Source organism: Anolis sagrei, chromosome 1, assembly GCF_037176765.1.
Source record: "Anolis sagrei isolate rAnoSag1 chromosome 1, rAnoSag1.mat, whole genome shotgun sequence".
Taxonomy (NCBI): Eukaryota; Metazoa; Chordata; class Lepidosauria; order Squamata; family Dactyloidae; genus Anolis; species Anolis sagrei.
This window is the reverse complement of record NC_090021.1, coordinates 149,208,503-149,235,536: the sequence shown is the minus strand read 5'-3', so window position 1 is coordinate 149,235,536 and position 27,034 is coordinate 149,208,503. Positions and strand designations below refer to the sequence as shown.

At 44.2% G+C, this 27,034-nt stretch overlaps 1 protein-coding gene across 2 annotated transcripts in view; it reads left to right on the top strand.

Moving 5' to 3' along the window:
• The first annotated feature begins 562 nt into the window (after nt 1-562).
• PTCHD4 (patched domain containing 4) overlaps nt 563-27,034 on the top strand; it is a 116,383-nt gene continuing 89,911 nt past the window's right edge. The window contains exon 1 of one of the 2 annotated variants that reach the window (XM_060785146.2): nt 563-1,494. In XM_060785146.2, coding sequence (XP_060641129.1) covers nt 883-1,494 — 612 coding nt within the window. In that variant the 5' untranslated portion in view covers nt 563-882. The remainder of the gene's footprint in view (nt 1,495-27,034) is intronic. The other variant, XM_060785155.2, reaches the window with a different exon arrangement.

Genomic DNA, 27,034 nt, shown 5'->3' with positions numbered 1-27,034 from the left:
ATTGAACTAGGTTACTTGAGGGCCATTTTACACAGCCATATAACCCTGAATATCAAGGCAGAAAACACCATAATATATGTTTTGGACTAGGTTATTTGAGGGCCATTTTACACAGCATTTAACCTATAATATCAAGGCAGAAAATCCCACAATATATGCATTGAACTAGGTTATTTGAGGGCCATTTTACACAGCCATATAACCCTGAATATCAAGGCAGAAAATCCCATAATATATGCATTGAACTAGGTTATTTGAGGGTCCTTTGACAGACATATAACCTAGAATATCAAGGCAGAAAATCCCATAATATATATATTGAACTGGATTATCCGAGTCCACACTGCCAAAGCAGAAAATGTGGGATTGGAAGGGGCCCTTTGAGTCCAGGGAGGGGAGAAAGACCCGGGGCAAGCCATCCCTGGAAACCCCCGAGAGGAGAAGGGGGGGATCTCTGTGGATCCCCCTGACAAAGGCGGTAGTGGGCGAGGCTGAGCTTGCCAATGCAGCTGTGCGCGTGATTTTGCAGTAGCAGCAGCATCGGCGTCTTCTTCTTCTTCTTTTCGCTTGGGCGCTCTCCCTCCCGGTGGAAAGCAAGGGTCTTGCGGCAGAAGCCCCTCCCCTCCTGCCGAGGCTGGCCTGGAAACGGAGAAGGGGAGCAAGCAGCGAGGAAAGCCCGGAGGAAGCCCCCGCCCCCTTCCCTGCTTGCTGCAACTTGCTGCAGTGTTGGGGCACCCGGGAGCGCGAGGGAGTGCGCGCGCGGGAGAGGCAGGGGAACGAGGGAGGGCGCGTGCGTGCGCGGTGGCGCCGGGCAAGGGCGCGTGCTGATCCCCGGGCAGGCGCGCGGGCGGGCAGGCAGGCAGGCGGGCTGCCTGGCTCCCGATGTCCCATGTGCTTGCTCTCCGGGCGGCGAGCGGGCGGCTCTTGCGGCTCTTTTGGCGGAGGATGCTGCGGCAGGCGATCCACAGAGGGCTCCAGTCGTTCTGTCGCCAGCTGGGCTTGTTCGTGAGCCGGCACCCGGTCTTCTTCCTGACGGTGCCGGCCGTGCTGACGCTGATCTTCGGCTCGAGCGCGCTGCACCGCTTCCAGCTGGAGCGGGACCTGGAGCGGCTGGTGGCGCCGAGCCACAGCCTGGCCAAGATCGAGCGCCGCCTGGCCGGCAGCCTCTTCCCGCTGGACCGCGCCAAGGGCCAGCTCTACTCGGACTTGCACCCGCCGGGCCGCTTCGGCCGCCTCCTCCTCCTGGCCAAGCCCGGCGGCAATGTTTTGCTCCAGGCGGAAGGACTGCTGCAGATCCACCGAGCCGTGCTGGAAATGAAGGTGAACCACAAAGGCTATAATTATACTTTTTCCCATCTGTGTGTGTTGAGAAGTCAGGATAAGCAATGCGTGCTGGATGATATAATTTCAGTGCTAGAGGAGCTGAGGCAGGCCGCCCTCGCCAATAAGACCGCGGCCAGGGTGCCAGTCAGCTATCCCAACACTAAATTGAAGGTATGCTCTTCGCTCCTGCATGCGTTTGCCCCTTGCCCAGCCCAACACAACACTGCCTGGCTTGCCCGACACAGCCAAGCCAGGACACCACACACCACGGGGAGGAGGAGGAGCATGGTGGCACTTGGGGTTGTGTTGTGTGACAGCCGGTGGCAGGAGGAGGAGGAGGAGGAGGAGGACCCTGGCGGTGAGTGGGAACCACCACGTTGGACAACAAGGGAAGAAGGGGCATGGGGACATGGGAACGGGGAGGACACCCCCAAACTCTGGGTTGGGTTGGCTTTCCTGGCCACAATCACTGGGTTGCTGTGAGGTGTCCGGGCTGTCAGAACAAAAGCTGGCTACCAATATTTTAAAAAATGCTCAGAAAACAATCAGGACCAGCTAACGCCTCCCAACAAAAGGTTCCTCCATGCCAGAAGCAAAGCCATTCATGGAATCCTAGAGTTGGAAGAGACCTCACGGGCCATCCAGTCCAACCCCCTGCCAAGGAGCAGGAAAATTGCAGTAAACAATCAGGGCCAGCTAAAACCTCCCAACAAAAGGTTCCTCCATGCGGGAAGCAGCCAGGCTTTGAGGCTGCAAACCATTCATAGATTCCTAGAGTTGGAAGAGACCTCGCGGGCCATCCACTACAAACACCTGCCAAGAAGCAGGAAATTTGCAGGAAACGGGGATTCCCGACAGAAAACAATCAAGGTCAGCTAACACCTCCCAACAAAAGATTCCTCCATGCAGGAAGCAGCCAGGCTTTGAGGCTGCAAAGCCATTCATAGAATCCAAGAGTTGGAAGAGACCTCACCGGCCATCCACTCCAAACACCTGCCAAGAAGCAGGAAATTTGCAGGAAACGGGGATTCCAAGCAGAAAACAATCAGGGCCAGCTAACACCTCCCAACAAAAGATTCCTCCATGTAGGACGCAGGCAGGCTTTGAGGCTGCAAAGCCATTCTTAGAATCCTAGAGTTATAAGAGACCTCACGAGCCATCCAGTCCAACCTCCTGCCAAGAAGCAGGAAAATTGCAGGAAACGTTGATTCCAGACAGAAAACTATCAGGGCTAGCTAACACCTCCCAACAAAAGATTTCTCCATGCAGGAAGCAGCCAGGCTTTGAGGCTGCAAAGCCATTCATAGAATCTTCAAGTTGGATGAGACCTCAGTCCAACCCCTGCCAAAAAGCAGGAAAATTGCAGGAAACGTTGATTCCAGACAGAAAACAATAAGGGCCAGCTAACACCTCCCAACAAAAGATTCCTCCACAGAGGAAGCAGCCAGGCTTTGAGGCTGCAAAGCCATTCTTAGAATCCTAGAGTTGGAAGAGACCTCATGGGCCATCCAGTCCAACCCCCTGCCACGAAGCAGGAAAATTGCAGAAAATGGGGGATTCCAGACAGAAAACAATCAGGGCCAGCTTTTTTTTTTTGTCATGTCAGGAGTGACTTGAGAAACTGCAAGTCGCTTCTGGTGTGAAAGAATTGGCCATCTGCAAGGACGTTGCCCAGGGGACACCCAGATGATTTGATGCTTTTATCATCCTTGTGGGAGGCTTCTCTCGTGTCCCCGCATGAGAAGCTGGAGCTGATAGAGGGAGCTCATCCGCCTCTCCCCAGATTCGAATCTGCGACCTGTTGGTCTTCAGTCCTGCCGGCACAGGGGTTTAACTCACTGCGCCACCGGGGGCTCCAGGGCCAGCTAACACCTCCCAACAAAAGATTCCTCCATGCAGGAAGCAGCCAAGCTTTGAGGCTGCAAAGCCATTCATTGAATCCAAGAGTTGGAAGAGACCTCACGGGCCATCCAGTCCAACCCCCTGCCAAGAAGCAGGAAAATTGCAGAAAACGGGGGATTCCAAGCAGAAAACAATCAGGGCCAGCTTACACCTCCCAACAAAAGATTCCTCCATGCGGGAAGCAGCCAGGCTTTGAGGCTGCATAGCCATTCTTAGAATCCTAGAGTTGGAAGAGACCTCAGACCAACCCCCACCAAGAAGCAGGAAAAATGCATTCAAAGTACCCCCCACAGATGGCCATCCAGCCTTTGCTTAAAGAAGAAGCCTCCACCACACTCCGGGGCAGAGAGTTCCACTGCTGAACGGCTCTCACAGTCAGGGTGTTCTTCCTCATGTTCAGATGGAATCTCCTTTCTTGTAGTTTGAAGCCATTGTTCTGTGTCCTAGTCTCCAGGGCAGCAGAAAATAAGCTTGCTTCCTCCTCCCTATGACTTCCTCTCATGTATTTATACATGGCTGTCATGTCTCCTTTCAGCTTTCTCTTCTTCGGGCTAAACATGTCCAGCTCTTTAAGCCGCTCCTCATAGGGCTTGTTCTCCAGACCCATCCAGAATCTGCTTAAAAGCTTCCAGCCTCCACCACACTCTGGGACAGAGAGTTCCACTCAGTGCTACTCAAGATGGCCAATTGCAACATTCACACTTTGGCCTCAAGCAGACAAGAGGATGCCTTCCACAGATGCAGGCGAAACGTCAGGTTTCTATATCTGTGGAATGTCCAGGATGGGAGAAAGAACTCTTTCCATATATGTTTAAAATGTTATTTAAAGACTATTTGCTTTTGTAATAATGTATACTGAAATAAGTCCTGTATGGCAAAAGATGGTTAATTGTTGGGATGTATCATATATATATATATATATATATATATATATATATCAAATAAAATTATATATAAAATTTATATATATATATATATATATATATATATATATAATTTTATTTGATACATCCCAACAATTAACAAACTTTTGCCATACAGGACTTATTTCAGTATACATTATTCCAAAAGTAAATATTCCTTAAATGACATTTTATACATTCCTTGGTTATGTATTACCCATCACCCTTGCCCTCCCCTCATTCCCCCCACCCCTCTGGAACAGCAATTCTAAATGATGTCATTGCATCAATTTAACCGCGTGGAAAACCTATAGATATATAAACCCCACTTGCCTAATTTCCAACAAACCTCACAACCTCTGAGGATGCCTGCCATAAATGTGGGTGAAACGTCAGGAGAGAATGCTTCTGGAACGTGGCCATATATCCCGGAAAACTCACAGCAACCCAGACAAGAGTTCTTTCTCCAACCTGGACATTCCAGAGATATACAGACCCCACTTGCCTAGGGCCCTTCCACACAGCCCTATATCCCAGAAAATCCCACAATATCTGCTTTGAACTGGGTTATCTGCATCCACACTCAGATAATGTGGGATTTTCTGCCTTGATATAAACCCCACTTGTCTAGTTTCCAACAGACCTCACAACCTCTGAGGACGCCTGCCATAAATGTGGGTGAAACGTCAGGAGAGAATGCTTCTGGAACATGGTTATACATCCCAGAAAACTCACAGTGACCCATCACCAAACTCCGTGTCAGGAGCAACTAGTCGCTTCTGGTGTGAGAGAATTGGCCGTCTGCAAGTTCGTTGCCCAGGGGATCCCCAGATGATTGATGTTTTACCATCCTGTAGAAGGCTTCTCTCATGTCCTTGCATGAGAAGCTAGAGCTCAACAGATGGGAGCTTACCTCTCTTCCTGGATTCGAACCACCAACCTGTCCTGCCAGCACAAGGGTTTAACCCACTGCGAGCTCCTACCAAACTCTGAGTGACCCCTGTGTTAAGTTATCGCAGGAGGAGCAGAGGCTGTCCACCCCTCACATGTGCCCACTGTGCCTGTAGCATGAGGAGAACCCCCTTGCGATGCCGCTCATCCGATGGGCTTCCCTCAAACACATCATTGCCAGAAGCCTGTACTGTGGTGTGCTTTGAGCAGAGCCGGAGTGCTGCAGTGATTCGAGGAATTTCATCCCAGAAGCGAATTGAGGGCCTGAAGTGCCAGCCTTGCCAAGGCCCACTGCCTGGACCCATTGAGCTACAGCATCAGGGCTGTCCCTATGCAAAAGCACATAGGGAAGGCTCACTCTTTGACCAGTTCAAATATCCCCATCCCAAGGCTAGCACACACTCTTATGAACCTTCAGAATGGGATCCTCCTCTTGCCTTTCGTAGAAAATATCTCCACTCCTGGAAAGTTGCATTTAGGATGCCTTTGGAATAAAGATGACTTGGATTGTGCTTTTCCTGCATGGCCCATGTGGTCTCTTCCGACTCTAGGATTCTATGACAAGGCCGATGGAGAGTTTGCAATATTACAAATATTACAATATAATGGTATAGTACAATATAGTAATATATAATACTGATATTGTACTATGCTAATAATATAATCTATTGTATGTATATATAACTGGTAAGCCGCTCTAAGTCCCCTTCAGGGGGTGAGAAGGGCAGCATATAAACATCGTAAATAAATAAATGGATCCAAAAAGGAAGAGAGAAAAATAGGAAAATAAATGAGTTATAGGAATGAGTTATAGGAGACTCTACTAGCCTTGCTTGCTAGTAGAGTCTTATGTACAAATCAGAGCTATCAAAATGTATCCAAACTTGGAAAATGGCCTTTTGTGGCAAAAGGATACACGTCCTCATTCCCACTTTGAGTCCCCTTCGAGGGAGGTAAATATATATATATATACATATACATATACATATACATATATATATATATATATATTATATATAAATATATGTTTATATATAAATGATATCTATAATAATAATAATAATAATAATAATAATAATAATAATTGCACCCCCCTCGCCCCAATTCATGTAAAAATGGTTCAAATTGACTTGGTAACTTTTGGAAAGAAGGCTTTAATGGCCAGAATCACTGGGTTGCTGTGAGTTTTCCAGGCTTTGAAGCTGCAAGGCCATTTATTTACTGCATTTTATTTATTTACTGCATTTGTTGACCGCCGTTCTCAGCCCTAGGGCGACTCACGGCGGTGTACAACATATAAAAACAGTTTACAATAAAGGCAATAACACAACAAAATATCAACATAACTATCAATAATATAACAATAATACAATTACACTAATTTGATTTAATGCTAATCAAAGTGGCCAACTACAACATTCACACTTGCCTCAAGCAGACAAGAGTTCCCAGCAGGGTATAAATAAAGTTTTTAAATTATCGTTATCGTCATTATTATTTTCTGGGCTGTATCGCCATGTTCCAGAAGCATTCTCTCCGGATGTTTTGCCCACATCTACAACAGGTATCCTCAGAGACCTCACCACCTCTAAGGTTGCCTGCCATAGATGTGGGTTGTTTTTTTTTTTGTCGTGTCAGGAGTGACTCCTGGTGTGAGAGAATTGGCCGTCTGCAAGGACGTTGCCCAGGGGACGCCTGGATGATTTGATGTTTTTATCATCCTTGTGGGAGGCTTCTCTCATGTCCCCGCATAAGGAGCTGGAGCTGATAGAGGGAGCTCATCCGCCTCTCCCCGGATTTGAACCTGTGACCTGTCGGTCTTCAGTCCTGCTGGCACAGGGCTTTAACCCACTGCGCCACCGGGGGCTCCATATAGATGTGGGTGAAATATTAGGAGAGAATGCTTCTGGAACATAGCCATACAGCCTGGAAAACTCACATCAACCCAGAGCTCCACGGTGTCATTCGTTTTGCATTTTGATGCAAAGATGCCTACATCATTCGGTTGCTGTGAGTTTTTCGGGCTGTATGGCTGTGTTCCAGTAGTTTTCTCTCCTGACGTTCCGCCTGCATCTATGGCAGGCATCCTCAGAGGTTTGTTCAGAGGTCTGCTGGAAAATGTCAGGAGAGCATGCTACTTTTTTTGTCGTGTCAGAAGCGACTTGAGAAACTGGTGTGAGAGAATTGACCGTCTGCAAGGACATTGCCCAGGGGATGCCTGGATGTTTTGGTGTTTTTATCATCCTTGTGGGAGGCTTCTCCCATGCTACTGGAACATGGTCGTACAACTCAAAAAAACAGCAACCCAGTGATTTCGGCCATTAAAGCCTTCGACAAGACATGCCAACATCAGATTCCCGAACCACTGTGTAAATGGGAAGATTGGTGTCGGTCACTGTTCTCACTCGTCGCAATTTCAGGGTGCGATTCTCTCAATGGAAAATCCATACAGAATCTGTACAGTAGTAAAAATGCACTCAAATGGGTATACGTGTTAGTGAGGGTGAATAGCAAGTATTTTATGCAAAGCATGATATGTGGGGAAAGATTGCTTGAGGAAAATATGTATCCTGGTATATATAATTGCATACAAAATTGTATAGAAGTAGAGAGTTGCAGGCTGATGTGGAAATGGAAGAGAATCTACGGTCCAGAAAAATGAGATACTGGGAGAAACATAAATCAATAAGTAACTTCTCCTTATGAGGAAGCAAAAGGTCATTTGTGAGCCTGACTAGCCTGTCACCCCCAAGTGACCTAGGGTAACGCCGCCATACAACTGACCACCTCAAAAGCTGTCCATTACACTCAAGTTGGACCTGATTTCACCCAAGCCATATTGGATGCCATTGCATGTGTGCTTGTCTCATTTTAGCTAAGCTTAACAACTTTTGTAATTCTCACCAAGTAAATAAACCCTATTATATAAGGAATCCTAATTTCTTCTTCTTCTTTTCTTTGAAATCCCAGCTAGCCTGCTTGCTCACTCCTTTCAGTCACCAAACAGCCATTCAACCTCATCTCACAAAAATCTCACAACAGACACCCAGCCACAGTGAGATTCTACCAGCCAAACCAAATGATTCTTCCATAATAATCACGTTTATTTTCACATATCCACACATTCTGTTTTACTTAAGCATGTTTTAATTATATAATATACATTATATAAATGTCTGTAAATCCTCAATTTTCCCTGTGCTAGATTTGCTCTCCCTTTTGATGAAAGACAATTTTACACAGCTGGCAGTGACGACCAGTTCTCAGCTGGACATCTGCACAAAATACACCTTGATAGTGACCAGAATTCGACTGAGTCCTTCTGGGTTTTGTTTTGTTGTTTTTTTTGTCGTGTCTGGAGTGACTTGAGAAACTGCAAATTGCTTCTGGTGTGAGAGAATTGGCCGTCTGAAAGCACGTTGCCCAGGGGATGCCCAGATGTTTTGATGTTTTACCATCCTTGTGGGAGGCTTCTCTCATGTCCCTGCATGGGGAGCTGGAGCTGACAGAGGGAGCTCATTCGTGCTATCCCCGGATTCAAACCTATGACCTGTCGGTTTTCGGTCCTGCCTGCCCACTGTGCCACTGGGAGCTCCTTTTGGGGTGAGAGGGCGGGTTATAAATGAAGTTTTATTATTATTGTTGTTATGGATCTCACTTCAGCTGATTTTTGGTACCAATTTCAAGTGATTTTTATAAGGTGGGTGAAGGTGGCTTTAATCCAAATACCTCTTTAGAAGACCTTTAGTGACATTTAATAGGGGTGTCTCTGACCAGGGAGGGGCTTGGATAGAAGGGGGCTGCAAAAAAATGAAGGCAGGCAAGTTTGTTGTTGTTTTGTGTCTTGAAATAATTTCTGAGTTAAAGCGACCTTATGGGGAAGTACTTGGCAAAATGCAATTTCTCTTGAGGTTTGCCCTTGCTTTCCTCGAAGGCTAAGAAAGTGCGATTGGCCCAAGGTCACCCTGCGGGATTCAATAGATAAACCATGGTCTCCCAAAGTACTGCTCAATTTTTGCAATTTTATCAATTTTTTGAGTGATGGTCACTCCTTGGGTTAGTAAGTGTCTTGTGGCCAAATTTGGCGGCAATTCATCCAGTGGTTTTTGAGTTATGTTAATCCCACAAACGAACATTACATTTTTATTTATATAGATGTAACATTACCAGTAATATTACAATGTAATGGTATAAGACAATATAGTAATATATAATACTGATATTGTACTATATTAATAATATAATATATTGTATATATGTGTGTGTGTGTATATATATCTTGTAAGTCGCTCTGAGTCCCCTTCAGGGTGAGAAGGACAGCATATAAATATAATAAATAAATAATAAATACTCCACAGTATCTCTCGGGTCGTTCGGTAGGTAGAGTTGGCTCTGTGTGCCACCCGTGAAACACACTTTTTCTCCCATAGCCTACAACTTTTGCTGTTATTATGAACGTTGCTATTGGCATCAATAGTTGAGGGATACAGCCTTATCTAGATTGCTATTTCTATTTACAGCCTCTCAGAATTAGACCAGGCTGTAGCCCAATATTGCATTTTGGGAGACATTTTTTCTTTACTAGACATTAGGTATGTGTAAAAAGAATCAGTTTTGGATTGTAAGTATATTTTGTTAAAGCTGTTTCTACTCTAGAGGAGACAGGAACTGCGGGTGTGCAGCTCTCTCACCGCAGGAGGCAGTTTTCCAAGGCATTTTAAGGGGGCTTCCCAGGGAAGGAAGAGGGATCAACCTGGAGGTAACCTATCCTGGCTTCCTTAAAAAAGCCTCCCTTCTCTCTTGATTTGGGCACAGAAAGGAGAACTGGTGCCTCACTTAGAATGCCTCTTTCCCCCTCTGCCTCTACGCTTCAATTTCCTTCCCACTTCCCAATTAAGAGAGAAAGGAGAGCTTTTTAAAGGATGCCAGGGCATGATACTTCCAGGTTGATACCTCTTCCAAATAATAATAGTAATAATGCAAAGACACTCGGGAAGTGTCTGACATGTGAGCCAATACAACAGCCAGCAGAGTGATCTTGTCTGCTGTGGACTCATCGTGTTGTGTTTCAAATAATAATAATAATAATAATAGTAATAATAATAACAACAACAACAACAATAGTAGTGCAAAGACTCTGGCACAAGCCAGTAAAGGTGGTCCCAGTGGTGATCGGCACACTGGGTGCAGTGCCTAAAGACCTTGACCTGCACTTAAACACAATCAGCGCTGACAAAATTACTATCTGCCAGCTGCAGAAGGCCACCTTACTGGGAACTGCACACATTATTCGCCAATACATCACACAGTCCTAGACACTTGGGAAGTGTCCAACGTGTGATCCAATACAATAGCCAGCAGAGTGATCTTGTCTGCTGTGGACTCATCTTGTTGTGTTTCAAATAATAATAATAATAATAATAATAATAATAATAATAATAATAATAATAGACAAAATCACAATCTGTCAACTGCAAAAGGCCATCTTTCTTTTTGTTTAAAATAATTTTTATTGAGTTTTAATTCAAAGATAGAATAAACATCGAAAGGGGGGGAACAATTTCCAAATAGGAAAGTTTGGAAAAGGAAACATAAGAAAGAAAGAAAAATAAAAGAAGTAATAGAAGAAGAAAGAAGAGAAAAAATATTACTAATAGTAGTAATAATTGAAAAAAAAAGATTAAAAAAAAAAGAAATAGAAAAAAGAGAAGAAAAACTGTTTGACTTCCTTCTATTCTTTGGTGGTTGTGAAAAGATAAAAAATTGTTCAAAATGACTTGAATCTGCATGCATCATTCAAAAATACATCACACAGTCCTAGACGCTAGGGAAGTGTTCGACTTGTGCTTTTGTGATACGAAATCCAGCATATAGATCTCGTTTGCTGTGACATACTGTGCTTTTGTGTCAATAATAATAATAATAATAATAATAATGCAAAGACTCCACAAGCTAGTAAAGGTGGTCCCAGTGGTGATTGGCACCCTGGGTGCAGTGCTTAAAGACCGTGGTGTGCACTTAAACACAATTGGCGTTGAAAAAATTACCATCTGCCAGCTGCAGAAGGCCATCTTACTGGGATTTGCATGCATTATTCGCTGATACATCACACCATCCTAGACACTTGGGAAGTGTCCGACGTGTGATCCAATACAACAGTCGGCAGAGTGATCTTGTTTGCTGTGGATTCATCTTGTTGTGTTTCAAATAATAATAATAACAACAACAATAACAACTAGACCAGGGGTCCTCAAACTTTTTAAACAGAGGGCCAGGTCACAGTCCCTCAAACTGTTGGAGGGCTGGATTATAATTTGAAAAAAACTTGAATGAATTCCTATGCACACTGCACATATCTTATTTGTAGTGCAAAAAACACTTTAAAACAATACAATAATTAAAATGAAGAACAATTTTAACAAATATAAACTTATTAGTATTTCAATGGGGAGTGTGGACCTGCTTTTGGCTGATGAGATAGGATTGTTGTTGTTGTTTGCTTTCAAGTCATTTCAGACTTAGGTTGACCCTGAGCGAGGGCAGGGTAAATGACCTTGGAGGGCTGTATCCGGCCTCGGGCCTTAGTTTGAGGACCCCTGGTCTAGACACTTGGGAAGTGTCTGACTTGTGATCCAACACAACATCCAGCATAGTGATCTTGTTTGCTGTATACTAATCTTGTTGTGTTTCTAAATAATAATAATAATAATAATACTTTATTTCTGTTCTGCCCTATCTCCTGAAGGAGCTCCCTTCCCTGGGAAGCCCCCTTAAAATGCCTTGGAAAACTTCCTCCTGCGGTGAGAGAACTGTGCACTTGCAGTTCTTGTCTCCTCTAGAGTATAAACAGCTTTGATAAAGTATACTTAGGATCCAAAAATGTTTTTTTTTTTTGCACATGCCTACTAGACATTGACTCAAGTCCAGTGGCTAGTCTTGGTCACCTCTAGACTGGACTACTGTAATGCTCTCTACATGGGGCTGTCCTTGAAAACGGCTCAGAAATTTCAACTGGTCCAATGGGCAGCGGCCAGGATGCTAACTGGTGCTCCTTACAGAGAGAGGTCAACCCTTCTGTTCAAGGAGCTCCACTGGCTGCCGTTTATTTTCCGAGCCCAATTTAAGGTGCAGGTGCTGACCTACAAAGCCCTAAACAAGTTGGGACCATCCTACCTGCGTGACCGCATCTCCATTTATGAACCCACGTGCTCACTTCGTTCATCCGGAGAGGCCCTGCTCGCGATTCTGCCTGCGTTGCAGGCGCGGCTGGTGGGGACGCGAGACAGGGCCTTTTCTGTGGTGGCCCCCTGTTCCTGGAACACCCTCCCCAATGATCTTAGACAGGCCCCTACATTGGCAGGCTTTAGAAAGAACCTGAAGACTTGGCTGTTCTGATGTGCCTTTCCGGAGTAGGAACCCTCCAACAACAAGTCCCAGAAGCACTTTATTAGAATTAAGATTGCTGCACACTGCACACTGCATTTACCCCATAATCCTTACATACCACTTGTCACATCAGCACTTTTAATCTCTACCCTTTACTTTGGCCCGCCCCAGTTTTATTGAGTCTTGGTGTATTGTTTTATTGCTTGTTAATATTGCTTTAACTGTTTTTGATTTGCTTAGGTTGTGTATTGTTATGTTGTGTTTTGAGACCTTGGCCTTTGTAAGCCGCATCGAGTCCTTCGGGAGATGCTAGCGGGGTACAAATAAAGTTAATAATAATAGTCTCATCTGTAATAGACCAAGTGAATCAAGTAGCAACCTGGTAAGTAAACACATAAATGCCATTGAGTCACAGATCTTATCTGACTGGGACTCACAATTGGTTCTAGACCATTGGTAGTAGCAGTGTTGCTCCTGTGGGTCCTGGCTTTACCAGTTGGAGGCCAAGAACCTATCAGAAAGCCAGTCAGCATGTTCTATCTACCATAATCTAGTGACGTCTAAACCCCACGGAGATAAATGGGACGTACTAATCCCAGTTAAGTTTGCAGTCCTTAATAGGAAGTACGCTCGATTAGACACAGTGGCACTTAGTTCTGCCTAACAGCCACAGGATTGTGCTGCATGTTTCATGCCGTCAGTGTTACTAAGACTCCACATTGCTTTACACGTTTCTTTGAGACATTTCCTACATTAGTTGTCCTTTGTACCAGTGCCTAATATGAGACATAATTCCCATATGAGGAAATGTGCACAAAAAGCATTTATTATAGTTGGAAAACTCTAACATAACACTCGTGCATTTCCTTTCCCAGATTTTTAAAAAAAATCTAGGAACAATATAGCATATGAAATAGCATTTCCCCGCTTCAGGTCTAAAATTTAGGAATCTAGAACTGGTAGGTATGACTTTGTTGGTAAAACTAATTGAAACGATTTGGCAACTGTGAAACATTGTTTCTTCGTTCTTAGTTAATCTTCCTTGTCGATCGGAAATACAAAATAAACTGTATTTCTGGAACTGTCGTAAAATTTCATCAGCTACTTATGTGGTAGGATCATACTTTGAGGAAAGAACAGGCAGCAGTCTGGATGTGTGAGCGTTTACATGCGTATTCTGATTTATTTTGTATTTCTGTCTTGTCACCGTGTCCTGGCAAAAGCTCAAGTTCACTTCTACTCTCCGTGTTTGGCTTTGGTCTCAGGGGTGAATGAAATTAATAGATTCCAGAAGGCCTTCAGGAATTTCTCGTTAGCCATTCCAATGAAGCCCAGGATGCTTCAGCATTTACCACAATCTATATATAAAAAATGCTCTGTGCATAATGAGTACCTTAAAAACAAAAGAACCAATGAACAAAATCATACCAAATTTGGCAACAAAACATCTCACAACACAAGGAGTGATCACTCAAAAAATTATGATTTTGTCATTTGGGAGTTGTAGTTGCTGGGATTTATAGTTCATCATAATCAAAGAGCATTCTGAACTCCAATAATGATGGAATTGAACCAAACTTGGCACACAGGACTCCCCAGACCAACAGAAAACACTAGAAGGGTTTGGTGGGCATTGGCCTTGGGTTTGGGAGTTGTAGTTCACCTACATCTAGAGAGCACTGTGGACTCAAACAATGATGGATCTGGACCAAACTTGGCACGGATACTCAAATGTAAACACAGATGGAGTTTGGGGGAAATAGACCTTGACATTTGGGAGTTGTACTTACTGGGATTTATAGTTCACCTACAATCAAGGAGCATTCTGATGAAATTGGGGCAAACTTCCCACACAGAACCCTCATGACTGGCATGTAGCCAGGGGGGGGGGGCTTGGGGGGCTTGAGCCCCCCCCCCCGAAATTCTCATGGTGGTCCGCGAGAAGGCCTTACTGATACATCATTTAAACTGTTATGTTTATTCATATCATGATCTGATCACCATGCTCAATATATCTCATATCCATGGGGGTATTAGGGTAACGATACAAAATGTTTGCTAGGGTAGACCCTCTTTCACTCAGACTCAGCCCCCCCCCCGAAACAAACTCAGCCCCCCCCCCTGAAACAAAATCCTGGCTACGGGCCTGTGACCAACAGAAAATACTATTTTCTGATGGTCTTTGGTGACCCTTCTGACACCCCCTCACACCCCCCCCCCAGGGGTCCCAAACCCCAGGTTGAGAAATGCTGCCTTAAGGCCATCCAGTCCAACTCCCTTCACCAGAGCAAGAAAACATAAAGCCCTCCTGACAAAGAGCCATCCAGCCATAGATGTAGATAAATATATATGATTCTCTCTCACACACAGAGATATAGTATCATAGATTTGAAAGGGACCCCTAAAGAAGGGCAATAATATGTTGCATGTTCCAGAGTAGGCAAACCAGACACTCTCCACATCAACACTGACAAAGAAACAGCAAGAAACACTGTTTACCCACAACCATAAAGAAATTACATATCTATATCTATATCTATATCAATTTGTATGGGGCATCCAACGGAGAAACAAAACTCAAAAACCCCCCAACGAAACTTAACCAAAATTCCCATGCCCATAACACAACCCACAAGGTACAAACATATCTACTCAAAATGAAAAACAACACAACACACTCACAAAACGGCAAAACAACAAAACTCAAAAATCCCCCAACGAAACTTAACCAAAATTCCCGTGCCCATAACACAACCCACAAGGTACAAACATATCTACTCAAAATGAAAAACAACACAACAACACACTCACAAAACGGAAAAAGAACAAAACTCAAAAAAACCCCAACAAAACTTAACCAAAATTCCCATGCTCATAACACAACCCACAAGGAACAAACATATCTACTCAAAATGAAAAACAACACAACAACACACTCAAAACGGCAAAAAAACAAAACTCAAAAAAACCCCAACGAAACTTAACCAAAATTCCCATGCCCATAACACAACCCACAAGGTACAAACATATCTACTCAAAATGAAAAACAACACAACAACACACTCACAAAACGGCAAAACAACTGAGCATGCGCATTGACGCCCAGCCACAAGTTCCCTGGCGCGCGCACATGGCCTTCCGGCCAATGTTCCCTCTGCGGAAACCATGCCCACTCCAAGCCCCGCCGCGCCGCTTCCCGCACACACACACACCCTGCCACACACACACACACACACAACCCCACACTCCATCACTCCCCCCGCCGCCGCACACACACACGCAACCCCACTCCCCCGCCGCCGCACACACACATGCAACCCCACACTCCATCACTCCCCCCGCTGCCGCACGTACACACGCAACCCCACTCCCCCGCCGCTGCACACACACACACAACCCCACGCTCCATCACTCCCCCCGCCGCCGCACGCACACACGCAACCCCACTACCCCTGCCGCCACACACACACACACACAACCCCACGCTCCATCACTCCCCCCGTCGCCGCACACACACACGCAACCCCACGCTCCATCACTCCCCCCGCTGCCGCACACACACACGCAACCCCATGCTCCATCACTCCCCCGCCCCAATCTTACCTCCTTTTACTTCACGCCACCTCCAAACCCCACCCCGCCCCTTCCTGCCCTGTCAAAATCTAGGAAAGACAGGAAGGAAGGAAAGAAGGAAGAAAGAGAAAGGGAGGTAAAGAAAAAGGGGGAAGGAAGGAAAGTTAGAGAAAGAAGGAAGAAGAAAAGGAAAGAAAAGGAAAGATGGAAGGAAAGAAAAGAGAGACAGCAGAAAAGAAAGAAAAAGGGGGAAGAAAGGAAGGAGATAGAGAAAGAAGAGGAGAAGGAAAGATGGGAGGGAAGGAAGGAAGGAAGGAGGGAAAGAAGGAGAGAAAGAGGGAAGATTGGCCACAGCAACACGTGGCGGGTAAAGGTTGTTATTTCTATTATTATTATTATTATTATTATTATTATTATTATTATTATGCTATTGTTCCTATGAGACCCTGGGGGAATGGGAGAGGTGTCAGGGCCCAGAGGCAATGCATTGCATTATTGTTATTGTTATGATGGTGGTAAAATAAAAGGAAATAAAAAGTGAAAGAAGGAAGCAAACAGGGAGGGAAGAAAGGCAAAGGAAGAAAGGGGGAGGGAATGAAGGAAAGAGAGAAGGATGAAACCAAGTAGTGAAAGAAAGAAAGAGGTAGAGAAGGAAGAAAGGAGAGAAAGGGGGAGGAAAAGGGGGAAGGAATAGGTAGGGACCTCTCTTTCATAATAGTCCAGATATCTACCTCAACTTTGATAAGTTTTACTATAGGCCACAGCAACGCGTGGCAGGGCACAGCTAGTATATATATATATATATATATCGTGTCAGGAGTAAATCCTGGTGTGAGAGAATTGGCCGTCTGCAAGGACGTTGCCCAGGGGATGCCTGGATGATTTGATGTTTTTATCATCCTTGTGGGAGGCTTCTCTCATGTCCCTGCATGAGGAGCTGGAGCTGATAGAGGGAGCTCATCCGCCTCTCCCCGGATTTGAACCTGTGACCTGTCGGTCTTCAGTCCTGCTGGCACAGGGGTTTAACTCACTGCGCCACCGGGGGCTCCTATTACATATATTAGAAACCAACAATTTCTCATTACTGTATGTTCCGAATCACCAGGCTGGGTCACAGGAACGTGTGGCAGGGGACAGCTAGTATTTCATAAATGGCTTCATTTGCTGTGTGCACTGTTACCCGCTCTTGTTTCACCAGGGAGCAAGGTGGGGGTAGGGCAAGGAAACAGATAGGGAGATAACTGGGACATTATCAATAAAAAGCTTGAAGATAATGCAACCATACTGAGACAACAGCATGTTGTCATGCTGACTCTGTGACAGCAGTAATGGTGATGGAGAGTCATTACTTCAGCTGCTGTCGCATCCAGGATGCCCAAACTTAGTTCAGCTTAGCTAGGAGGAGAGCCTAAATCCTCCCAAAGAAACCCCTGGCATGCTGGCAAGACATCACTCACATCTGCCATAGATTAAACATCCCAAGGTAGTGAATACACCTTCAGGAGATATAGTATTGCAGGATAGCTTTCTCCTTGTTGCAGCCTTGGAGAGCAGACAGGGTAGTTGGAGGGGTTCATGCTCTCTCAACCTTTCTTGTGGTTGCTTGTTCAGTCTTGGTCCAGGAGGAAATGGTCCTAACAAGGGACATTGGTCTTGTGAAGCTAAAGAAGCTTTCCCTAGGTTTCTGTTGTGACTCAGCTGGAACCACAGACACAGACTGATAGTGTTGTGACTCAGATGGGGTCTCAGAGTGACTCTGACGAGGATGATGGGATTCAGGTTCACAATCAGGTTCAAAATGTTCCTGTTGTAGACAATGAGGAACAGGGTGTGCAAGTTCAGTTTCCCACAGCAGGGAATGATGTTTTTGATACTGAAACTTGTTATTGTTCATTCGTTCAGTCGTTTCCGACTCTTCGTGACCTCATGGACCAGCCCACGCCAGAGCTCCCTGTCAGCTGTCACCATCCCCAGATCCTTCAGGGTTAGTCCAGTGACTTCAAGAATGCCATCCATCCATCTTGCCCTTGGTCGGCCCCTCTTCCTTTTACCTTCCACTTTCCCCAGCATCATTGTCTTCTCTAGGCTTTGCTGTCTCCTCATGATGTGGCCAAAGTACTTCAACTTTGTCTCTAGTATCCTTCCCACACTGAAACTAGCCAGATGCAAATTGACTCAGAAAAGGAGGACAGTTCGCAGCCTGATAGTAGGCAGGAAGGCAACCAGGCTGACACTAACGAGCAGCCTGACCTTGAAGTAATGGGAATCTTAGATCGAAGGAGTGTGAGAATAGCCAACAAGAAGGAGGTCAGAGGCCAAAGAAATGCTTTCATGTATTGCAAAGGGCATTAAGCAGTGTGTTTGAAAACAAACCTTTGTCAGAGCAACTTCTCACTCAACCAGGCAGCTTGTGCTCGTTTTTTCTGTGTCCATGGTCTTGGGATTTTGTCATGATCTCATGGGACTTTGTTTCGCTGGTGCCATTTGAAACTCTGCTTTACAGGGGGGACTCAGGGCAGTTTCCAAACAACAACATTAAAACATACAGAGTCACAACATGAATAAAAAATAATGGTAACAGCAACATAAGCATGGAATTACCCAGCAACACATAAATATTAAAAGGAAAAATCCTGCCTGCTCTTCATGTCTATTTGTTAGAGCATGGAAAAGGAATGGCTCAGAACCATTAAAGGCTGGGTCAAGACTGATACAAATTGAAATAAGATGGGACCTGCATAGGTTGGTAGAAGCTGGGGCTAACAGCGGGAGCTCTCAGATTCAAACTGCTGACCTTTTGAGCACCTCAGTGGTTTAACCCACTGTGCCACCTGGATGCATACGTCTTAACAAAAATACGGGAAAGCTCTCACTTATACACCACCTTTCCCACCCCCACATTCGAACTGCCAACCTTTCGGACAGCAGGTTCAGCAGCTCAGTGGTTTAATCCGCTGAACCACCAGGGGGGCCTGACACAATGCACTGAATAACATGTTCATTTGTGGTTGTTTTAATATTATTGACACAATGTGTAGATAATATTAAAACAAGAACAAATGCACATGTTATTCCGTGACCATAAGGAGATATAATAGAAGGAAAATTATTTTCTTTAAAGAAAGCTGATTAAGTAATAATGTTACTGGTTGTTGTTTGTATTTCTGAACTTGGAATTTATAAAGAGTTATGTTGTATTGTAAATACATCTGCTGATTGCAATGAACGTCCTAAAATATAAAATGTGTCCGTAAACATGAGCCGAGAAAAAACATCCAGTTTTGAAGTTGCCTGCAGATACACACTTTCTCTACCTGCTTCTATTTTTTTGTGTCTGGAATTAACTGCATATTTTGCAGCAAGGTGACGTGGATCTTAGCGAGAAAGTAGATTTATTTCCAACAGAACAGCACATTCAAATCCAATCAACTCTCTGAAGAGGAGAATGGTAGGGAAAGTGTAGAAGGTCGACAACATAATACAATGAGTGTATTCATGTATTAAGATTTTCCCCAAAACATGACAGAAATAAAATACCTAAAGCCTTATCTGGTATGAAAGTTTTTAAAGCATGAAACAATTCAATTAAAGCAATAATTTTAAAATAATACAAACACATTTTGCATTTTTTAAGCTGTTGTAAAACATTTTGTCCAAACTAGATAAAGGCTTAAGGCCTATTTAAACCCTGGCAAAAAAAGGCAGGGAGGGAGCCAACATAATGCCCTTCCAGACAAGCCCCATATTATAGGATCTAATCCCAAGTTTTCTGCTTTAAACTGGATTATATGAGTCCACACTGCCAGATAATCTGGGATAAACGGAAAACCTGCGGTCAGATCCTGGGATATAGGGCCGGTCTGGAAGGGCCCAAAGTTTCCTTACGGAGGGAGGTTTGCAGCCAAGAGCAACCACTGAGTAAGGCGGCTCTCCAGTATAAATACCACAAGAGATGGAGAGCATGCCAGAACAGAGAGAAAGCCTCTTCTCTAAATTTATACAAGTACAGTAGAGTCTTGCTTATCCAACCTTCATTCAGCCAACGTTCTGTATTATCCGACACAGTCTGCCTCCTGCCCAGATCCACAGCTGTTTCAATACATTGCGATGTTTTGGTGCTAAATTCGTAAATACAGTAATGACTACACAACGTTACCATGTATTGAACTGCTTTTTTGTCATTTTTTTTTGTAAAACCTGATGTTTTGGTGCTTAATTCGTAAAATCATAGCATAATTTGATGTTTAATAAGCTTTAAACTGGATTATATGAATCCACACTGCCAGATAATCTGAGAGAAACAGAAAACCTGGGATCAGATCCTGGGATATACAGCCTGTCTGGAAGCATCCTTAGCTCCCTTCAACACAGTTGTATAACATCCACATTGAACTGGATTATATGGCAGCGTGGACTCAAATACCCCAGTTCAAATCAGATATTTATCTGCCTTGATATTCTGGGTTATATGGCTGTGTGGAAGGGCCCTTATGTATAAAAGAATTGGGTGATATGTATGTGGTGATAGGGTGGAACTCCCCAAGATATCCGGGAGTAAGAAATTAGAATCATAGAATCAAAGAGTTGGAAGAGACCTCATGGGCCATCCAGTCCAACCCCCTGCCAAGAAGCAGGAAATTTGCATTCAAAGCACTCCTGACAGATGGCCATCCAGCCTCTGTTTAAAAGCTTCCAAAGAAGGAGCCTCCACCACACTTTGGGGCAGAGAGTTCAACTGCTGAATGGCTCTCACAGTCAGGAAGTTCTTCCTCATGTTCAGATGGAATCTCCTTTCTTGTAGTTTGAAGCCATTGTTCCGCGTCCTAGTCTCCAGGGAAGCAGAAAACAAGCTTGCTCCCTCCTCCCTGTGGCTTCCTCTCACATATTTATACATGGCTATCATATCTCTTCTCAGCCTTCTCTTCTTCAGGCTAAACATGCCCAGCTCCTTAAGCCGCTCCTCATAGGGCTTGTTCTCCAGACCCTTTATCATTTTAGTCGCCCTCCTCTGGACACATTCCAACTTGTCAATATCCCTCTTGAATTGTGGTGCCCAGAATTGGACACAATATTCCAGGTGTGGTCTAACCAAAGCAGAATAGAGGGGTAGCATTACTTCCCTAGATCTAGACACTATGCTCCTATTGATGCAGGCCAAAATCCCATTGGCTTTTTTTGCCGCCACATTACATTGTTGGCTCATGTTTAACTTGTTGTCCATGAGGACTCCAAGATCTTTTTCACACGTACTGCTCTCAAGCCAGGCATTGTCCCCCATTCTGTATCTTTGCATTTCTTTTTTCCTGCCAAAGTGGAGTATCTTGCATTTGTCACTGTTGAACTTCATTTTGTTAGTTTTGCCCCCTCTCTCTAACAATTGTTAATTGTTAATGTGGCCTCCTAGCCTGCTAAGGTTGCTCACTTCTGAATTCTACCTAAACTATAGAGGCCTTTATAGACTTTGCATTGTGCCTGAAAGCAGACTGGTAGCCAACGATGCTTCTCCAGCAAGAACGTTGTATATTCCCTCTAAGCAGCTCTGTTCAGCAATCTTGTCACGGTTTTGAACAGTTTCCAAAGGCAGACCCACATAGAGTGTGTTACATAATGCAAACAGGACGAAATGAAGTTATCTTATTTTACACGTACTTGGTGGAGCACTAGTGGGAGTCCGCTTCCAAATGTTTAGCATGCCATTAAGCCATTAGACTGTGAGCAAGAAGGTGCGGACGCATGTGAATGTGGAGCCCCCCTTTCATATTTGCCTTAGCAATCACAATATAAGCACATTGATAATTCAGAACATGGTGCGTTGGGGAAAAGACTGCCTCACCATGTCTTGCTGATTGGGTGGAAGAAGCCAGTTCTTTGTGTTGTGTCACATCCTGTTTGTCATTACCCCCACCTTAACGAAGAATGTCTTTCTAGCAAGTTCAGTTCATACGGTACTTTCCCAAAATAGACTGTGCCCAAAATGGCCTTCGCTACATGCTTTCTTGCCCTTGTTTTCTTTGTTACGAACCTTCCCCCCCCCCCCCCCCTGTTCTTTCTCACTATGGACTTAGATTGTACAGACTGTCCTGGATAAGAAGTTCAAAGTATGTATTTCTTTAGAAGAGCGGCACATTTGGGTCTTCTTGGTGGATTTGCTCCAACAGGCTTACCTGGATTACCAACTATCCGTTTTTAAAGAAATGGTTGAGCTTAATGAAGTGTATATATTACAAAGACTTTGTTTTCGTCTTTTAAACTTTTGGGCTATAATTCTGCGCCCACTTACCTTGGAAAAAAGCAAAGGAATCTAATGGGATTTTATTCCGCATAGACAGGTATTGGATAATGCCGACTTAATTTTCAGTTAATACTACTGTAACATGGATCTAAGAGTTTCCTTTTTAACTTTGAAAGACTTTCATAAAAGAGGATGTCTTTTTTGCAGTTCAATAACATGTATAAATGTCAGTGCATGGCCCCTTCCACACAGGTGTATAACATCCACATTGTACTGGATTATATGGCAGTGTGGACTCAGATAATCCAGTTCAAAGCAGATATTGTGGATGATCTGCCTTGATATTCTGGGTTATATGGCTATGTGGAAGGGCCCTATATGTGTCTTCGTGTTGCCTATCAACCCATGGCAACCCCATGAAGTTCATAGGATTTTCTTTGTCAAGGAATACAGTGGGTTTTTGGTACCTTCCAAGAACCATCCAGTCCAACCCTCTGCCATTCAGGAACACACAATCAAATCACCCCTGACAGATGGCCATCCAGCCTCTGCTTGAAAAACGTCCAGAGCTGGAGGCTTCACTACACTCTGAGACAGCACATTCCACTGCTGAACTGCTTTTAATGTCAGGAAGTTCTTCCTAAAGTTTATGTGGAATCTCTTTTCCTGCATTTTGAATCATGTGCTCTATTGTGTCCTAATTTCCACGGTCTAGAAAACAAGTTTGCCCCTTCCCCAATCTGGCATCTTTTCAGACATGGCTATCATGTCTCCTCTCAACCTTCTCTTCAGGCTAAACATCTCCCCCATCTGTTCCTTATAGGGCTTGGTTTCCAAAGCTTTGATTGTTTTGGTCGCTCATCTCTGGACATGTTCCAACTTGTCAATATCCTTCTTGAATTGTGGTGCCCAGTATTGGACACAGTGTTATTCCAGGTGAGGTCTGACCAAAGCAGGATAGAGGAATAACCTCCTGACTGTGAGAGCCATTCAGCAGTGGAACTCTCTGCCCTGGAGTGTGGTGGAGGCTCCTTCTTTGGAAACTTTTAAACAGGCTGGATGGCCATCTGTCAGGGGTCCTTTGAATGCAATATTCCTGCTTCTTGGCAGGGAGTTGGACTGGGTGGCCCATGAGGTCTCTTCCAACTCTATAATTTTAGAGGAGACTATGGCCACTTCTACACTGCCATATAATCCAGATTATCAAAGCAGATAATCCACATGATCTGCTTTGAACTGGATTATCTGTATCTACACTGCCAAATGATCCACTTCAAAGCAGATTATCTGGATATTATGTGGCTGTGTAGAAGAGGCCTTTGACTTTCCTTGATCTAGACCAGGCATGGACAAACTTTGGCCCTCCATGTGTTTTGGACTTCATTGCCCACAATTCCTTACAGTCTGTTAGGATTTGTGGGAGTGGAAGTCCAAAATGTTACAGTAAGTCATAACAGGATCAAGTATGTGTGTGTGTGGTAAAGAAAACCTTATGCTGTTAGTTATTATGTGCAGCTGCTAATGTAGGTCAGCTAGTAAGTTTGGGCCACACCCGGTGGGGTATAACTGTATGGTTTTTAGAATACAGTTCAGCTTTTGCTCTGAGGAGTCTTTGCTCAGGCATTTTGCTCAACCACTTCTACTGCTCTCTCATTTGGATGAAGAAGAAGAAGCTTATTCTGTATTGCTTACAATGACTTTGTAAGTTTGTTGCACCGTTTGTAACATTGCAAGTTTATGTTTTAACTCTGCTGATAAGAGTAAAGTTTTTCTGTTCTTTTTGCTCTTGTCTGGCTGCAAGGTTATTTTGTGTCTTCTGCTTTGGACCAGACTAAATTCTGCTTAAATGCAACACAAAACACCAGGAGGGCTGAAGTTTGCCCATGCCTTGTCTAGACACCATACTCCTTTTGATGTAGCCTAGAGTTTCATTGGCTTTTTAAGCTGCTGCATCACATAGTGTGCTTCCAGAACACCCTGTGGGTACCAAAATCTGTGGATGCTGAATTCTCACTATATACAATAGTGTAGTAAAGTGCTGACCCTTAAATAAAATAGCAAAATCAAGATTTACTTTTTGAAATGTTTTAGGGGGAAGGGAATATTTTCAAGCTGTGGGTAGTTGCATCAGTGGATACAGAAAAGTCAGCTTCCTCCGAAACACAGCCGAGAGCATTGCTTCTTAAACTCTAGGACCCTTACTTACTTACTTAGGCAATCCCTCGTTGGCCGAGTAGGATAGTCTTCCAGGATCAGTATTCTGGTGGGTCCGTAGGTGACTGTGGAGCCCTATTCTTGATCTGCATCTTCTCCCACAGTGAGGGCATCGGTTTCCAGTGGAAGGCGGTCTCCGTTGGGGTTGGCTTGATGCATCTTCCTCTTGAAACTTTTCTCTCTTTCGCCCTCTATTTGTGCCTCTTCAAATTCTGCAGCACTGCTGGTCACAGCTGACTTCCAGCTGGAGTGCTCAAGGGCCAGGGCTTCCCAGTTTTCATTGTCTATGCCAGAGTTTTTAAGGTTGGCTTTGAGCCCATCTTTAAATCTCTTTTCCTGTCCACCAACATTCCATTTTCCGTTCTTGAGTTCGGAGTAGAGCAACTGCTTTGGGAGACGGTGGTCGGGCATCCGGACAACGAGGCCGGTCCAGCGGAGTTGATGGCGGAGGACCATCGCTTCAGTGCTGGTGGTCTTTGCTTCTTCCAGCACGCTGACGTTTGTCCGCTTGTCTTCCCAAGAGATTTGCAGGATTTTCCAGAGGCAGCGCTGATGGAATTGTGCCAAGAGTTGCATGTGATGTCTATAGTCAGTCCATGTTTCGCAGGCATATAGCAGGATTGGGAGGACAATAGCTTTATAAACAAGCACCTTTGTATCGCTACGGATGTCCCGGTCCTCAAACACTCTCTGCTTCATTCGGAAAAATGCTGCACTCGCAGAGCTCAGGCGATGTTGTATTTTGGTGTTGATGTTGACTTTGGTGGAGAGGTGGCTGCCAAGGTAGCAGAAATGCTCAACATTTTCTAATGTTACACCTATTCTGGCATTGGAGACGGGTTGGCTGGTGACTGCTGGAACAGCACTTTGGTTTTCTTGATGTTCAATGACAGACCGAGCTTCTCGTATGCTTCTGCGAAGGTGTTTAGAGTGGCTTGTAGATCTTCTTCTGAATGCGCACAGACAACGTTGTCATCAGCATACTGGAGTTCTATAACAGATGTTGTAACTTTGGTTTTGGCTCTCAGTCTGCTGAGGTTAAATAGCTTGTCATCTGCCTGATAGATAATTTCCACTCCGCTGGGAAGCTTCCCATCAACAAGGTGAAGTATCATAGTGATGAAGATGGAGAATAAAGTTGGGGCAATAACACATCCCTGTTTGACACCTGATTCCACCTTAAATGGATCACTTTGGGAGCCATTGCTGTCCAAGACTGTTGCCATCATGTCATCATGGAGGAGCTGCAGGATGTTCACAAATTTGTTAGGGCACCCAATTTTTTATAGGATGGACCAGAGAGCGCTGCGATTCACTGTGTCAAATGCCTTCTTAAACTCTAGGACCCTACCCCAAATGGAATTCCGTTTGCTCCATGTTGGGGTCGTGAAAATTTGGGAACAATAAAATATTACTGGATGCCACCATTTGTTAGGAACAGCGTCCAGGGTGTACAGTGGACTCTGCACAACATGCTTCAATTGTACTCCACAAAAAGGAAAATCAACCTTGCAAATTCAGATTTATTTTCAGTAAATGTTTGATTTTTTAAATGCCTATTTTATATGCCTAGGTGTAATGGTGCTCCCAAGAGGGCCTCTCCTGAAGGCCTTTTTCTCCAGAGGTCTTCCAATGAAACAAGAAGGTGGTCTCTTAGAGAACCAAACTTCAAACCATTGAAATGTTAATACCAATACCTTGAATCAGGCCCAGATCATAACTGGCCACACAAGCAGATCTTCCAGTGTCTCGACAGCATGTTCTAGATACCGTAACCTTGTTAGCCGTTTCATATTGCACCAATGGAAATTGATTGTAATTAACAGAAAATGGTAAATAAATGAATGCTATCAATTAGAGAGCTGTCAAAAAGCATGTTAGTCCCAATCAAGGAACTTTGCCTATGTTAGTCCTAATTAAGGAATCTTGCCCACTTCTTGCAACATCTTGTATGCATCGCTATTAAATATGAAATCTTTAAGTTTGAGAAAGCACAGAAATGCTTCAGTAAATGATTCCAACATTTGTGACTAATTTCCTGTATAGATGCAGGTGACATTTTGTGCACATATATTATACTTCATAGAATTGTGTGGGTGAGTGTAACATTTATCATATTCCAAATTTCAGTTTAAGTTTTATCTTCAGTTATTCAGAAATTACCATTCTTTTCAACTATCTCTGGTATTTCCATCTCTTTTTCTGAGGCCTGTCAATTCAGTGACTGCTAAAGATTATGCAGGTGTTTGTGAATGAAACCAACCAATGTTATGACTGCGTATGCATTGCAGCCCTTTCCCCATCTTTTCAATGCACTTTCTCGTGTTGCCTTAGTTCCTCTGTGCGTGTTTCAAAGTGTTTACAGGATGTATTCTCTGATATTTTGAATGAAAGCTTGGCAGGAGCACTATGCATTTTGAAAAGAGCACAGAAGTATTTTCCCCCATTGTATATAAGTCATCACTTGAATGATCCTTCAGTAAGTACCATCAGATAACAGGTGAAAATGTATATTAAAAAGTTCAAAATTGAATTGATTGTTTAATAACGT